The sequence below is a fragment of the Melopsittacus undulatus genome, chromosome 6 (assembly GCF_012275295.1).
Source record: "Melopsittacus undulatus isolate bMelUnd1 chromosome 6, bMelUnd1.mat.Z, whole genome shotgun sequence".
In the NCBI taxonomy this organism is placed as follows: Eukaryota; Metazoa; Chordata; class Aves; order Psittaciformes; family Psittaculidae; genus Melopsittacus; species Melopsittacus undulatus.
Window position 1 is genome coordinate 38,154,438 of NC_047532.1, and position 17,212 is coordinate 38,171,649.

At 43.0% G+C, this 17,212-nt stretch overlaps 1 protein-coding gene across 3 annotated transcripts in view; it reads right to left on the reverse strand.

Moving 5' to 3' along the window:
• The window catches only part of PPM1L (protein phosphatase, Mg2+/Mn2+ dependent 1L), a 113,978-nt gene that overhangs the window by 11,024 nt on the left and 85,742 nt on the right, over window positions 1-17,212 (reverse strand). For all 3 annotated transcript variants that reach the window (XR_004079646.2, XR_004079647.2, XM_005141956.3), the window contains exon 3: window positions 3,621-3,782. Coding sequence is in view for 1 of the 3 variants with exons in the window: in XM_005141956.3 (XP_005142013.1) it covers window positions 3,621-3,782 (162 nt within the window). In the remaining 2 variants the exon portion in view is untranslated. The remainder of the gene's footprint in view (window positions 1-3,620; window positions 3,783-17,212) is intronic.

Below are 17,212 nucleotides of genomic sequence, written 5' to 3' on the forward strand. Positions count from 1 at the left end.
GTCAAACAAACCTCATCCAGCTGCTGCTGTAGCTTTTGAGGGTGCCTTGCTTGAATGTTACACAGTCACCTACTCACCAGCCCAGGGTTTATTTCTGGTCTTAAGTGATTAGGACTATAGTAACTGGTATGTAATCATGCGTATGTATTAGAATGACAGGGGAAGTAAAATGCAATTAAGAAGAGGCAGTTTTATACAGACATTTTAGACACAATTAGAGGACAGTGTGTAAGTATGCGCCTGCAGCTCAGAAAGCATCCAGCTCTGGGGCAGCAACTGAAGGATGCTGTTGGAGCAAGTCCAGAGGAGGCCACAAAGATGCTTAGAGTGCTGGAGCACCTCTCCTATGGAGACAGGATGAGAGAGCTGAGCTTGTTCAGCCTGGGGAAGAGAAGGCTTTTGGGAGACCTTAGAGCAACCTCCCAGTGCATACAAAAAGCCTGGAGATGAACTTTCTACAAGGGCATGTAGGGATAGGACAAGGGGAAATGGCTTTAAATTGACATAAGAGAGATTTATATGAGATACTAGGAAGAAATTCTTTCATCTGAGGGTTGTGAGACTGGAACACGCTGTACAGAGAAGCTGTGGCTGCCTCATCCCTGGAGGTGTTCAAGACCAAGTAGCATGAGGCTTTGAGTGACCTGATCTAGTGGAAGATCTCCCTTCCCGTGGCAGGGGGTTGTAACTAGATGGTGTTTAAGGTCCCTTCCAATCCAACCCATTATGTGATTCCATATGATAGCAAGGCCTGTGCCCCTCACGGTACTTGCAGAGGAGGTAGCTGATGCTGTACACTCACTGTGTGTGCTTTCTGCAGCCTCTGCAGGTTATGCTTATATGCACAAAGTGACTTTTCAGTGCCACTCTCATGTGGCACCTGGAACTGCCTACAGCACAAGTTGAGTTCCTGTGGTTTGCTGAAGTGTCTGTTGGCACTTCTAATAGTTCTTTTCGTAAAGTCACCCATACAGAATATCTAAAAATGCTCCTGGAAATGTAAACATTCTACATTGCTGGCTGGCACTGGAGAAGGAAAGACATTAAAGAAATTGAAGCTTTTTGGCAATCATTCAAACATTTTGCATGTTAGTGAGAACTGAGCTCAGAGGATTATGTTCAAGGTGAATGACTTTCATTTCTGTCAGTGACTTTCACCTTGTGGCTCTACAACTGAGTGTTTCTCCACAAGTCAAACCCATGGCTGTTTCAAGGCTGCTTTCTTACACCAGTACTATATACATTGCTCAAGCTTCTGATAAGGAGGAGTTTCCTTGTGTTTTCTGGGGAAACCAATATCCTTGTATCACAGGACATGCATTTCCCCTTCCCACAGGAACAGGTCAGAGTGGAAGGAGCCTGGTCTCCTTCAGCTGCGAGATGATTAGCACCACAGCACCCGTAAGCGTGCACCAGCAGCCTCTTGTGAAAACAACAGCCAGGCTTGACAAAAGCCCATGACCGGTGGGTGCTGTGAACTGCACTGCCACACTGCAGAGCCAGTAACTCCACAGGATGCGGCACCTTGGCCCAAAATGGAGGGCCCTGCCCTGTGCTCTTAGCTGATGACTTTCCTTATGGCATCTGGCCCTGAGCTTTGGTACCAGTGGCTTCTCACTGCATTGCAGAACCCCCATGAGAAACCTGAGCAGTAGCTTCTGGGGCTGCTCGAGTCCCACTGGACTGATAAAAGGGCATTTGTTTTTCTGGTTGTGGGTTGACTAAGACTTTGTGCGCAGTTGCCGAGAATGGGGAGAGGGAATGAATTCACTCTCCATCCACTGCTCACTGACAGCAACAAGCAGCGAGGCTCCTCAACATCCACCACTGCAGCCAAAGTTGATGGATTAGGTTAGAGTTGTCATCCCTGTGTTAACACCCCGCTGAAGCTCAGAGGGCAACTCAGGCTTTTCTTTGAGCTGCTGTTTCAGGCTGCTTCAAGCTGATTTATATCAGAATGTGGTTAAGAAGGACATTTTCTCAGCCATGGCTGGATGATTTCACTTTTAAATGAAACCGAATCCTACTAAGTCACTTTGTACCTACCTACAGGGCACTGGGTAGTACAGCTTGATGATGCAATGTAATGATGCAAAATCAAAATGTAACATAAGCTGTGGTTATTGTCACTTGAGTCCTACAGGACAAGAAAGTATCCAGATGGTGGAAAATTCAGGTATTTGTCACAGTAGCAATATAGGCAACCTAAAGTATCCAGGAGTAGTTTAAACTGGATTGTGTGTTTTTAAGCACTATGAGGCCACACTAATAATGATGATATAATGGTGCAATAGGGAACAGAGAAGCAAATTCATTAAGTCACGAGGCTAGATAGATTTTTTTCTTGTTTTCTTTTTTACCTGCAGGTAGTTACAACATTTACCTGTCTATTAAAACAACGTTTTTTCCCCAGTTGGAAGTTCCTGCAAAAACCCAGGTCAATTTTACATGTTGTTGTGTTATAAAGCCTCACTCCTAGACAAATGAAATAATACAATTATTTTTTTCTAAGTGAAGTCTGCTCTAACTGAACAGTTGCACAGAGAGCCTGGGTTTTCCTAAGAGAGAAGTACTTCTACAGGCAAATCTCCAGATTTTATTAATACATCCCTCAAGTGCAAAGCTGAAGCAAAGTGAGACCAAGATTTTCCTATTCCTTTTACCTAGCATCTGCAGAGCTCTCTCTGGGGAACATACATGAGTTCAGTTCTCTGTCTAGCAGCAGGAGGGATCCCCATTGCTCTTACACCTCCTTACTGACAAAGGCAAACAGAAGAGTGCACAGTGCACGTACCCACGTGTTTATGCTGGTGTGAGCATGTGGATAACATGTAGGTTTTAGAATGGGTTTATACTCAGAGAAATACTTGCTGTTCCAACTTTACAGATGACGACCTGGCAGGCAGTGAGGCAATGCCTCTCTGGAGGCAGTGCTCATTGGCAGGTTTAACACAAATGAGAGGAACCTTTTTTCTTCACCAAACAATCTGCTGCTGCAGGCTGCCGTGGGAGCCAAACTAGAAATGGGTTCAAAAGAGGCACTGACAAATTCATGGAGAATTGGCTATTAAACTTGATGGTCCAAATGTGGACCACCCAGGAGGTGGCTACACTGACAGGTGATGAAAGCAAGAAAGATCTACTGCAGAAGGATTTGTTTGTTGTGTTCTTTTCCTACACTCCTGCTACAATTTACATCTTTGTGCTCATTAGCAGCCACTATATGGGAACAAAAAATAGCTTTGATGAATTAGATTCATGCTCTGCTTATTTGAGGAACTAAACCTGACTCAGCTTCAGACCCAGCCTCTCACATAAAAGGCTGCTGATATGGTTTGGTGTCAAGAAACCTGTGATGCTGCTGCTGCTGTTTATTAATTTGCTTCCTACAGAGATCACAAGGGAAGTGGCTGGGATGGTCAACTGGCTGTTGCAGATGAAGGCTCCTCTTCTTTCTCTGGCACCATGGAATGGTTTGGGTTGGAAGGGACCTGAAACATCATCTAGTTCAGATTTCATCTGCTAATGCCTCAGTGTGATACTTTTCAGTCTCTCTCAGGGGAAAAGTCTGTGTTTACTGACAGAGTAGCAAACCTTCAATCAAAACAGTTACGACTCACCAGCTCTTTTAATCCTCTTCCTCTCTTTTAGCTGGTAGGGCTTGTGATCATGTGACAAGGGAATAGCATTCCCGTCCTTGTCACAGAGGACTCCTCGCGAATCTCCAACATTGGCCACTGTGAGCTCTTTATCTGACAACAGTGCGATCAAGCAGGTTGTGCCTGTAAAAAATAGAAGGGAATGGGAAGCAAAACAGATATATGGGGTGTGTATGTGTATGTGGATATATATACATATATCTCCAAATGTTTATCAGGAAAATGTTCTTCCTATTGATAATGGCAGAGAGGGGCTGAATTGGGAAGTGCTTCCCAGTCTCCATCTAGGCACTGGCTTTTCCTAACAGCCAAGGAAAATAGTAAGAGAAAAGCACAAATTAGCCCCAGAGCCCACTCACTGCTTTCCTGAACCACTAGTGCTGCAGTGGACCATGCAGGGGTAAAACAGAGCTCTTTCCCCTCATCCCCTCAAGAACTGAGGCCAGTTTTAAACTTTGTATATCAAAAAAAAAAAAGAAAATATGTGTCACTGTTAATTACTTTAACCTTCAAATACACAGAAAATGTAATCAGTCATTGACCAACACATCCTGCAGGCACATTATATGGCTATTTTCTGGCTAAAGTGGCAGGACAGTATTAGAAAAATTGTCTGTTTCTGAAGTGCAAAGGCTGTAGTTTTATTTTCCCCATTTAACTGATGCAGCGGAACAAATGTTGGGTGAAGCAGATCCTATTAAGACCATTCCTTTTCTGTATTTTCACCTTCCAGTGAGTGTGAGCTGTATTCATAAACCTCCAGCTTCATAGAAGGAATATATATTCCTTCTAGAGAAAAATATGGAAATACTCCAAATACTCTTTGCATGGGCTTTGGACCAGACATCACAATTTCATTCATGCTTTAGAACTGAAAGATGGCAAGTGAAGTTTTTAGATACAGACTAACAAACATTAAAAGGGAACATGGCACTCAATTTGGATTGCACAGGGCTGCTAAAACTGGTGTAAGAGGTACTCTGGTATCCTTCAACAGTAAATAAAATTAACTTATTGGCAGCTTTCCTTTCCTTGTAGGTAGAACAGAGAAGCACATGCTTGAGTTTTCACCACTGTTGTTAATTTACATGTGATTATTCATTTAAAATGAGCACTGTGAAAGCAGCATGCAGGGCTGGCCTGCCTGACCAAGGGCCTCAGTGATGAAACGCAACCAACAGCAACATCACAAAGAAACGTGTCTCTGCTTATATCTTTGGATCAGACAAAGATGAAGTTTTAATGAAAACACCAGCAACAGGGTGTTTTCACTGCCTGCCATCAGTGGCATCCTGATCACTGGTTTTGGTCTTGGGGAGCTATATTAGGGTCTAAGTTTATGTTCTGTGGCCTTCAAGCTAAATTCTCATCACTGCTGCTTGCTGTATTGCTGCCCAAACCAGAGCTGGAAACTATGTTTTGCTGTTCCCATGTCAGTAGCTGAATATCCCATGACTAGTATAAATAAAAAAGCCAGTAATAAACCATTTGTGTTTAGATGCACTATGTTCTGAAGATTTATTTTTAACGCAATGGTCTGTCTTGCACAGCAATAAACCAAAGCTATTTTTTCACAAGACAGTAATATATATAAATATATATGTATATATATTATTTTTTGCAACTGACCTAAATGGACAAAGTTTCACATTTGTTGCTAAAGCCCCTTGCTAACTGCATAACTTGATGACTGAGATTGCACCAGCAGGTGTGAGGGAGGCTGTGCTGGAAGGGGCACCCACTGAGCAGATGCCTGCTCTGCTCAGGTGCAGGGTGCCCAGCCCCAGCACCCTGGAGAACAGATCTGCTCCAACCCCAGAGGACCTGCTGGTGAAAACACCAGTATCTAAACCACAAAGACAACAAATCAATAACAAGGGTACAAGACTACTGGAGTGAGGGGCAAGTCGTCATTTAAGCCGGACAAAATGGGATTTAGCATTGGAGGGCACATCATGCTCCACCTGAACAAAAGCTAGGAACTCTGCAAATGCAGAAAGCCCTGCTTCAGTAAGAAAATCACAGCATAAAATGGGAGCCTCCTTTGCTTTTATTTATGAAACTTTTCTTAACAAACATTCAAGCAGCATCATGCTAACAATCTGCATGAGACTGGAGGGCTGGTACCTGTTAAAGCTGGTCTGAACTTCAGGCAGAAACAGAACAGCTGCCTTTGCAATTTGGGCTGAAAGCAAAACCGGTGAGATGCAAAACGGGGGCAAAAGTGAAAGCCCTGCTGGATGGGAACACAGAGCAAGACACAACTCCAGAAGGATCCTGGAGTGCTGTGGGACAGAGACCCAGGAGAGGCACAGGAGGCTGCAAGGCTCCGTGATCCACCACCCTGCTGAGACTGCTTTCAGGAGATCATTGCTCCGGCTGTACCTGTAGCTGCTGTCCTGGCCTGACAGCGGGGCCTGTAAATGCATCAGTTCTCCCATACACAAGACCACCCTCCTGCTCCAGGGATCACCCCCACCTTCCCCTGACATCAGCCCAGCAGGTATTTTTCCTACAAGTAATGTTAAAAATTGTTTCCTTGTAAAGAAAATATTGCAAATAACATCCTACAGGCCTGGCATTTAACAAGTAAAATGCTTCACATACACAGTAATTATTACCACAATTTATATAAACACTGACTGAACACAGTCTTCCTGGTTGTATGATCTGTGTGAATGAAAGAGAATGAGCATCTGAGACAGAAGATAATTTCCAAAGTGATTCAGGTAGCATCAGTTGTTTCACGGTCCCTGACTGATGGCTGGGCTATCGTTAAGTCCGTGACCTCATGCTACTGCCTGCTGCTACATGAGAAAACAAACTTACTTTATGTTGTTTTCTTTTCCATCTATTTTTATTTCAGTCACTTAACCTTGTGTGGAGTCAGGAGACATAGTGCTCTTGTCAGCTGCCTCAGATTTAACGCAATTGCACAATGGAAAATTCCCAACATAACGGGTCCAAAATTGAGAACACATGTTATATTAGTCCCTCGATGCAGCTGCCTGAATAATACTCTGCTGAGCAGTTTGCAAAGAAAATCACCACGAAATTTAAAACCTGTACTGTACTGGCTGCAGAGATAGGGGTGTTTTAAGTCAGGTAAGATTATTGGTGTTGTATTTTAGTATCAGACAAGGCACCTTGTAAAAGTCAAGGCTGCACCGGCTCTACCAGTTTTCAGATAACTGCTTTATTGAAAGGAATAAATGTCACCAGAGTGCAAACAAGACCTGGATAATACACTAAAAGGCATTTGAGTGCCCAGGTATGGTCTAGTTCACCCTGCAGCTGCTGGCCATATCGTGCTTTGCGTGTGGCATCAGAAAGTCCTGCTGATGCCTGGCTCCAGATCTCTGTTGGTGGGGTAGCTCAGGATGAGGACCAGAGCTCTGGGGCTCTGGAGGGCCCATGGGGGTTGAAAAGTCCCCCAGTATTCTCATTTCATCCTATCTATTCACAAAATCTCAGTTAATCTCACCAGGTACTCACTACATCACTTCTCCCTCTTTGCCGAGCTTTCTTTCTGTATTCTAAGTCTTTGATGTCCCACAGCTTTCAGGCCATCAGCACATGTAACCTCTTCCCCTTCCCCTTCATCACTCTCTTCAGCCCTGAATTTGCCTGTCTCTTGGTCACCCTGCCCCTATCTCACACTCTTAAATGGCTGAAGTCCTCTGCTAAGGCTTTTCCTCCTGAACAATTGTCCTCCCCATGTATGCCTTTTTGCTGCTTTTCTCAGTCCTCCCCCACCTTTTTCATAGCTCTTTGCACAGAACTGACAACAGAATAACAGCTCAGACCAGTCCTGCTGTGCTGGCGACTCCAAGTCGGACAGGAACTACATTAAATCAACCCAGGCAGCTGCTTTGTATTGAGCCTGGATCCCCTTTCACAAACTGATGGTGTACAACACAGCACTCCTGTGACACCTGGCACGGGAGAGCAGAGGTCTGCTGTACCCTTTGAACAGAAATGCATTCAGAGGGACTGCAGGTCAAGAATTCAGTATTTACTTGGTTGGGGTGACTAAAAAACAAACAAAAAGACAACTCAAAAAACCCTTTCCCATCTTTTTTTAACAGTGCTTAAGCTTGAATTCACACAATAATTAAGCAAGAATTAGTATTTTCAAGCTTCAGTAATCTCTGGAAGGAAATAGAATGACTCAGAACAGTGCAAAAAGCAGGATAAACAGAAATCCAGATTTATAGTTACTCTCCACTAGCAACATGCACTGCATGCAACTTCTTTCTCACAGACAGATCTGCTTTTCTACTTGCCTTGCAGGGACTTCAAATCCTAAACAATAAGACTTCAGTAGTTTTCAGAGCAGGCATGTACTGTTTTCACCTTTAGTATCTGTCTTCTTTGCTCATCTGTCTCAGCTCCTCCCATTGAGAGCAGACGTGTCTCCTGCATTTCTAGTTTACATGCTCTGCACATACCTCCAAGCAACGCAAATAAAACTTTGATTACAGCCTGGGGAATAGGCAAGACTGAGAAGAACGCCGTAGGTAAGGATATGAGGAAGGGTAAATAAAGCTTCTTGCTTCCTAGTGGCCAAGAATGGGGATAAAAAGTGGTGTGAGACAATCAACATCATGAAACGCCACCTCTGCGTGCCCTCCAAGTGATCTGCCAACTCCAATCCAAAGCCATAAAAATAAATCTAATTATTCACTGCTTATCTGTAAGATAAGCAACGATAAAATCAAGCAGCAGATGTTCACATTTCATTCTTGATGCAACAGTGCAAGAACTACAGGGGCTGGAGACCTTTCCTTGCTCTGATGCTCCTCAAACCTCCACATCTGCATGGAAAAGGCGGGACAAATCAGGTACTGAAAACATCAGTTCTCCAAGCAAAAATGATCCCAACAACTTGTAATTAGGATGGGATCACTGTAAAACCTTTTGCTGGATCCCAACAATTTGCACACTGCCTCCTCCTTGGCTGGTTCTAATCCAAGGCACCATTTCTCACGTGCATTTTCAGCTTCTCTAATGACATCCAACCTCATCAAGCATTTTGTGAAAGGCCAGGCTAATTGTGCTCATTAGTACTTCTTCATCCTTTACTCCTTTAAATAGCTACACAATTTCTTTTAGCAGAAGCAGATGAGAGAAAATGCTATTATAATCTCCAAAATACACAATTTTCGCAAATTACTATGCTAACTGCCTGCGAATGAAGTGAAGAGCTCATCACTTACAACACCTTTCAAAACTACAGGTGCATTTTTAAAGTACCCTTCTCCTTTTCCTCAAATGTCATGCAAGGTGTATGGGACTGAAGAGCCTACACATCATACTCGCATTCATCCCTGCAAGCCCCTGTGCTGGTGTTTCCTACAAACGAGCTGAGCCTGCTCCTTCTTTCAGCTAACCGAATTCTTCTGTAAAGCAGGAAGCTAAAAATAACCATTCTCAAAATGTGAGTCTCATAATTTCTCAATCATCTCAAGAGAACATTCCCCCCCCCCCCCAAAAAAAAAACAAACTTCTTTTAAAATAAAGGAAGCATTGGATTCTTAGAAATATATAGAAATTACTTCAGATCTTTATAAAATAGTAGCTTAATTTCTATCACAAAACAATTCCTACCTGGGTGTATGCAGTAATATTTTAAGATCTTATATTTGAAACAGAGAATCATATTGTATTTCTATTTAGATTCTACTTTCTGGTCTAATCCATGAGTATGTATCTATTCCTCAATCCTGTTTACCATTAATCATATTATCTTCATCACACTTGGGATATACTTAGAGCCTAACAGATTTGTGCATATGTTCCAAGTCAGCTATGTAAAGATACCTGAAAGTGTTTCCAGGTAGAAGAACAAGAGCAGCAGGTAACAGAAGTTAATTACTGAAAGACGGAACCAATTTTGGGCAGCCTGTCCATCTTTCAGACCTCTCTGACACAGCCCCATCAATACTACAGTGGAATGGGAAGCACTCCGACCTTCGTGCCAGCCCAGCGCCGTGTGATTAATTTCATGTCCTTATGAAAAGTAAGCTTAATACAGTGGGAATCTCCATTTCAGGACAAAAGTCGATTTCTTGGCACCACCCTCATATTTAGTTTCACCTGAACATCCCACTCAGCCATTTCACACACTAGAAGTAGAAATATGGTGAAAACTGTTTATGTTTTTCTGGTTAGAAATCTCTTCATGTCACTGGGCTAACTAAAGTGCAGAAAACCACACATGCAATCTCCTTTGTGGACAAGCTCAGGTGTTTTGCAGCAACTAAACCTGCTGTGCCACCTTGCAGCTATATCACAAACAAAAATGCCTCTGCTGAGGTCTGTACATGAGAGGAAATCTCTTGCTGACACTTCCCTGTGAGCTTTTGATATCCATGGGCTGAAACACAGTCTGTGTGGTGACTGCAACACCAGCGTTTGCACATAAAATATAAAGTCTGACTTCTCATTGCAGGAACTCCTGAAGCACTGCAAACTAAAATGACTGTAGACAATCTTGCAATGTAGGATATATACAAAGGTATATGCTGTTATTTCAATATATATGCTACTGTTCTGTCAAACCATATATGCAAAGATACATGCTATGTTCTTTCAAACCACATTCCTATGGTAGCTCTAACCAGCTGCTACCTAAGCAAAGCAACAAGAACGAAGGGTCCAGCTTAGCGTGAGGTTTCAACATGTTTGGCAGAGCAGATGAGGTGCAGCTCCCAGGTCAAATGCAGCAGCATTCCCTTGCTTAAAAACAGATTATATCAACTGAAAACAACAGTTACTGCTTTCAAGTAGGAATTACACCTAATTTCTCCCTCCCTCTCCCCCCACCCAATCTATTGTTGAATGTGTTTCTCCAATTCCTAGATCTCTACAACAGAACTAAAATTTAGGAGCCACATAAGCTCAACGTGACCCAGCAGTGTGTTGTTGCAGCCCAGAAAACCAACCGTGTTCTGGGCTACATCACCAGCAATGTGACCAGCAAGTTGAAGGAGGTGATCCTGCCCCTCTACTCTGCTCTCGAGACTCTATCTGCAGTGCTGCATCCAACTCTGGGCCCCCCAACATGAGGGATGTGGACCTGTTGGAGAGAGTCCAGAGGAGGCCACAAAGATGCTCAGAGCACTGGGGCATCTCTCCTATGGACACAGGCTGAGAGAACTGCGGTTGTTCAGCCTGGAGAAGAGAAGGCTCCAGGGAGAACTTAGAGCATCTTCCAGTGCCTAAAGGGGCCAACAGGAAAGCTGGAGAGGGGCTTTATACAATGGCATGGAGTGACAGGACAAGGAGGAATGGTTTTAAACTGACAGAGGGGAGATTTACATTCCATGTTAGGAAGAAATTCTTCCCTGTGAGAGTGGTGAGGCACTGGCACAGGTTGCCCAGAGAAGCAATGGCTGCCCTATTGTTGGCAGTGTTCAAGGCCACATTGGACGAGGCTTTTGAGCAGCATGGTCTAATGAAAAGTGTCCCTGCCTGTGGCAGGGGGGCTGGAACTATATGATGTCTAAGGTCCTTTCCATCCCAAACCATCCTATGATTCTCTGTAATTACATGGAAAAAGCAGGAGCAAAATGAAAATTATACTTGGAAAAAAACCCCACAACCGAAATAGTTAAAAGCATCCAATTTCTGCCAAGTCCTGGGACATCTCCAGCTTTACCCCAGCCCTGCCTAAATGATCAAGGCTGCAAAATTTCATTTGAGCCCCAGGGATTGACCTGCACTTCCCTGAGGTGCCTGAGCCACAGACAGCAGACTTCAGCAGCAGCCATAAATAAGGTGTCAGCAGGTAGGCACTCAACTGAAGACATATAATTAGCAAACCCTTCACAAACAATGTAAAAGCAGTGGCTGGTTTACAGATGCTGAGCATGTCTCTGCATCCCGCAGCCTTAACAGGGCTGTTCAAAAATCCCCATTGTGGCTGGCAGTTGTATCCGACAAATGGTTTTTACTATGACTACTATTCCTCAGCCTCTGGGGTGAGATTTTATGAAGGACTAACACCCATCAGTGGCAGAGCCGTCTATCAGGCTGCAGCTAATTTCATGGAGGACCACTGTAAATACCTGCCGTGCTCCCCAGCTGGCCCTGAGGCACTTGGATGATGGATCACTCACCCTAACTCCTGAACAAATAAGGAACTTACTACTATACAGGCAGAGCTGTACAGCAAGGTGGTGTTTAAGAGCTATTTATTCAGTACTTAAGGTGTACCTCCAAATTACAAATACAAACATGTACCCCATGGAAAGGGATTGTGGTCTTGCTTTGTGTTTCCTATGCTGGCAGAAGAGTGGGAGCAAGATGAGGAGGCAAAAAGGGGAAGGGAGTGAAAATGGGCTGGAATTACACACAATTAGGGAGGCTTGTGGTTTCATTCAAGATCCTCACTCCATCCCCCTGCCCTCCACTATCCAACACACAAAATTTCATGATGCAGATTTTACTGAGCTGTAAATTGATGCTGGCTGGCCTGAGCAAGAGTGGCAGCTTAAATCAATCTGGTGACCTTTCCCATTTTCAGGTTAACCTAACTCAGGGGCTAATAATCTTCCAACATCTGGCCAAAAGTCACTTTGGACAGTACTTTTTTCCTTCTGTATTTCCCAGCTGTGTCTTCCCGTTCCCTGTACCAAACCTTACTTTGCCCACTTGCAAATTCAAAACATCCCCATCTGCCAAACATCCATTTTCTGGGGGCAGAGATGTCACCTCTCAGCATGTGGCTGAGTGGGAACAGCACACTTTGGGGGGAACATTCGTATGAGATCAGTAAATCCAACTGGCAGCTGAAGCCCTTTCCAAAGACAGGCTCAAGTCATTGGCAGACAGCGATTGCAGCCCCTAATCCCACAGCTGATGGAAAAGATGGACACAGAGGGAGAAAAAGCACAGATATTGCTGAAACTCATCAACTGCTGCTGTTACAAAGGTATTATGGCACGAAGAAGAGCCAGTTTTTGCTTGTTTATGACCAAATTCTTTACCTTAATGGGTTGTTAATAGGTTATGGATAGGGTTTTAAATAAAGCTTCACTTGAGAAGAGAAAGCCTCCTCTTGTTCTTGCTCCTTTTTCCTCCTACATCTCCCCATGTATAATTCAAACACTGAGAAATAATGAAAAAGGCTAACAGTGATTGATTGTGGCGTGCAATGCAGTTATGCATGCAAAGCAGGGCTTAGCACGAGCTGAACGCTGCTGCAAATAGGGAGAGCACAAGGGTAGAACACACAAAGATGTGTGCAGGAGTGCAAGTGAGCTGCAGAAACACAGTAGCATTCTTAGATCATAAATCTGTGTGCATGTGCCTGTGCTAGACATTATTAGAGTACCACAGAATCATGAAATGGTTTTAATCGGAAGGCACCCTAAAGATCCATCTAGTTCCAACCCCCTGCCAGGGGCATGGACACCACACATTAGACCAGGTTGCTCAAAGCCCCATCCAACCTGGCTAGAACACATCCAGAATAGAGGGGAGAGTAGAGGGAGAGAATCCCCTTCTTTGATCTGCTGGTCACACTCCTTTTGATGCAGCCCAGGATACGGTTGGCTTTCTGGACTGTGAGCGCACACTGAAGCCGGCTCATGTTCAGCTTCTTGTCAACCAACACCCCCAAGTCCTTCTCCACAGGGCTGCTCAATCCATTCTCTGCCCAACTTGCGGCTGTCCCTGGAATTGCCCTGACCCAGGTGCAGGGCCTTGTTGAACTTCATGAGGTTTGCATGGGTCCACCTCTCAAGCATGTCAAGGTCCCTCTTACAATGTTTTCTTTTAACGATTTTCCTATTGTTTTCAAAAGAATGCAAATACTAGCTTTTCATACATGATATGGCAAAACTATGGGTATGGATGATATGGAGCAGCAACACTGAAGATACTAATTTAAATACTAAAATCTGGCAATTGTGGGTGTAATGGAAGGTTTTGCAAAGGTGTAGCTGGTGACAGTTTTGGGCTACTGCACCTTGCTACACCAATGCCGTTTGCTTGTCTGGGTAATGAGGCAGGAAAAGTGAATAAGGATCTCCAAATGGTCTGTCAGGTTTGTAAGAACAAACTCTGCTCTCTTCACAAGACACTTTGCTGTCTTCTTTGCTACTCACAAGATCCTTTGGGCTCAGAAGACTCTTCAGGCATTTATCTCTGCATCCATCATCAGGTGACAAACCTCCACCCAGATGGATGGCTTTCTTCCAGACAACAGAACAGATATTCTGTCTGCATACATAGAATTTCCAGCAAGTTGTGTCTTCAAATGCTATTTCTGTCTGACATATTTTTAATAAATTCTAATTAAAAAAAGATTAATCCATGCTCATGTCTGTAGTCATGCAACACGTGCGTCTGAAATTGAAGAACACTACAGTATTGACAGCAACTCTCTCAAGCGAGATTCAATGGAGTCGATCGGTTTTCAGATGACATCCAACAAAAATGTAAGCAAAATAAACCTCAAAAAGTGGTTTTACTTCTGCAGAACTTACATACTTTTTAAGTCTTTCACTAGGCTAAAGATATAAACAGGGAAGATGGCAGTTGGGCAGTTATAATGCAGTGTCCCTAAAAAATCGCTTTAAGAGGTTAGAGAAGCAACCTTTCCTGAATGCAGGAGACCTCAAACCACCACTCCACAGGGCACCAGCCAGGATCAGCTCTACCACAAGTTATGGGTGAATCAAGTAACCACCTAAAAACTAAGTTTATGCATTTAAGATGCCTTCCAGACTTAACTGATAAGTACACGGAAAGGAAATGGTCAGTTAATATTCAATACTAATTAAGTTAGTATTATAATTAGACTAAATCCATTAAACGGTTTATAGAACATTTTCTATTGCACTTCTGACCCCCAGCACTCTGCAGGGCTGCTTTGGTTTCTTCCCTTTCTGCAAGACTTTAGTAACAGTAGAATTTTTAGTTGTATTTTAACTGCTACAAATGTATAAATACCAAAGGGAGGAGTACAAGGCATTCATAGAGTAAGACTGAAACAGTTACATCTGCTTGAGTGAAAACAGAATGCTTCATGTGATCAATACAAAACTCCCTGATATAGCCCTATAGAGTCACCATTGCACTTACACTGCACAGAGGTTTCACCAAATATATAGAAATATATATTTAGAAAATATAAATAGAATATATATAAATATATAGAAATATTTTTTGTTGTTTTACCAAATATGTAAATATATTTACCAAATACCCTGAAAAATGGGCTGCTAGCTGACAAATTTAAATAGCTAAATACCTACTTCAAACATAGATGATGGAGTGAAGAATGTTTCACAGGCACCTGTCAAAGTGCTATTTCTGCTCTGAGCTTCTGCTGAAAGGTTATAATTATATGAATAATAAAAAAAATATTTTAATGGAGCAGAAGAATACAGCATACTTGCACTGGCTTAAGTACATGCCTGTTGTTTACGAACACTGCCAATAGTCTAAAGCTGGCACATGGCAGGAAATCAGTCACACAGTTTATGCTGAAGCTACACCTTGAAACGTAGTTTAAATGGTTTTATGTGCACACCTACAGGGACACTTAGGCTGACGTTCAGCCCTAGTTAGAGCTGCTACCTGTGTTTTACCTGTGAGCAAAAGCTAATGCACAGACAACACAAAACAGCAGCCATGTTTAGGAAATGACTTTTCACATACTAAAGCAGAAATGCTGTTTTCTTTCCAGTGACTACTGAAGAGCTCGAGAGAAGTTGGCCAGAATCAGATGTCTATAATGCAGACACAAAAAGTAGAAGAGACCAGCTCTACCCTCAGTGACTACCTTATGATTTCTGCTGTAGGTACTGGTCCTCTGCAGCAAAACAGAGCCCCAGTTCACAATGACTGAGTTCAAGCTGTATGTTTAATGTGTAAAAGAAATTAAATAAGCCAAAGAAAGCATGGAGTGTAAGGCAGAGATTACATAAATTCAGCAGTAAACATCTGGCTATAAAGACTAGAACTACTGTGTTATTTGGAAAAGGCACCACCTTGACTTCTCATTGCAGCAACCAAAGACCCAGGGAACGGAGCTGGTTTAGATCATGTTCTTGAGGTCAAATACCTAAAAACCATTTAAAAACTGAATCTGAGCTGGAGAGAAAGTAGCCACCTGCAGTGGCCTGCAGGCCATGCTGGTTTTCTTCCTGTTAGAAAAAAGCCTTTGACACAGCAATGAACATTGCCTAATGCAATGTTCCAGTGCTGGTAGTTACACGTCTGCTGTGTTGACATGTTTGCAATGTATCAGAAAATAAATGCACTGGATTACTGCACCCCTACCAAGGGGCGCTTGCCACAGTACACAGAGATCCCATCCAGTAACATCTCTTAAAATATAACAGAAACACATAATCTGCTATAACCATCCTTTGCCTGTACATGCTTTTTCTTCAGAAAAATACATTGCTTCTGGCTTCTGTCTTCATTGCAGCTTATTTAGAGCTCTCCCATTGTTGTTCTTCCACATTCTGTGCAACCCACTGTCTTGCAACTGCTGTTTTTATCATCTTCAGTGTATAACTTTCCTTCCTGCTAAATCTTTTAAATCCCCCCTAAAAACCTGTCAAAGCTTTTCAAACATTTTTCAGGCTCAGGCTATTTCAATTTTGGCAGTATTACATGTTCTTGCAGGACCATTATCACTGTATAACTATGAGATTACAGCTGTCTGCTCTTCCCAATGCTGTCAGCAGAGCAAGCCCATACTCTGCCCTACTGGCAATGGCTGTAGCTGAGCCTGGAAGAGAAAATATTCCTCAGACTCCTTGCTGGGACAAGGATTTAAACACCTGACAAGCCACAACTATTGAAAGTGTGTTCCCATATTTCCCTGAAGACCAAGACCTCCATGAAAAGGAGCAAACACCATAGACATGGTCCAGGTATGAGCGTGCATTATAAAACAATATTTTTTCTATTTATTCCAAAGAAGGACATAACAAACCCAACAGATTTCTTTCTGCATTTTTAATGGCTCAGTGCTGAGCATAAGCCACCTTGGGACAAGCATCACAGCAAAGATAATTTACTTTATCTTCACTGTGATGTACCATAATGATGACTTGACCTGGCAATGCTCTTCGCAGTGGGAAAAAAGTTTTTTTTCCCAGTAGAGGATTTATTACCCCAAATTATAGGATATGTTTCTGGTACAATTTTATTGCTTTAATTTTCTCATTTTCTCCTTGTAATTGCTTTTTCTGGGGGAAAACACCTGCCTGCACTGCCAGATAGGGAGAACTATAATTGAAAAAGGGGTATCACTGGCCCCTCAATGATTAAAGTCAACTTTCTCCCCGTGTGACCACAGTAGCATGGACTTTGCATGAAGCAGATGGACTTCCTAGTCTCTTGTGCTGAAGTTTAATCTTGGATGTTTTTGCTTTACTGTATTTTTGCTAGCAACAGCAAATGCTCATGGGACTGGATCTATGCTGGGTTGTAGTCCTCAAGTCAGAATGAAGGCCTGAGCCTTGGATTTGTGCTCAATGACAGTTTTCACAGCTGCAGCTACTAGAGAAACCAGACCCAGTCTT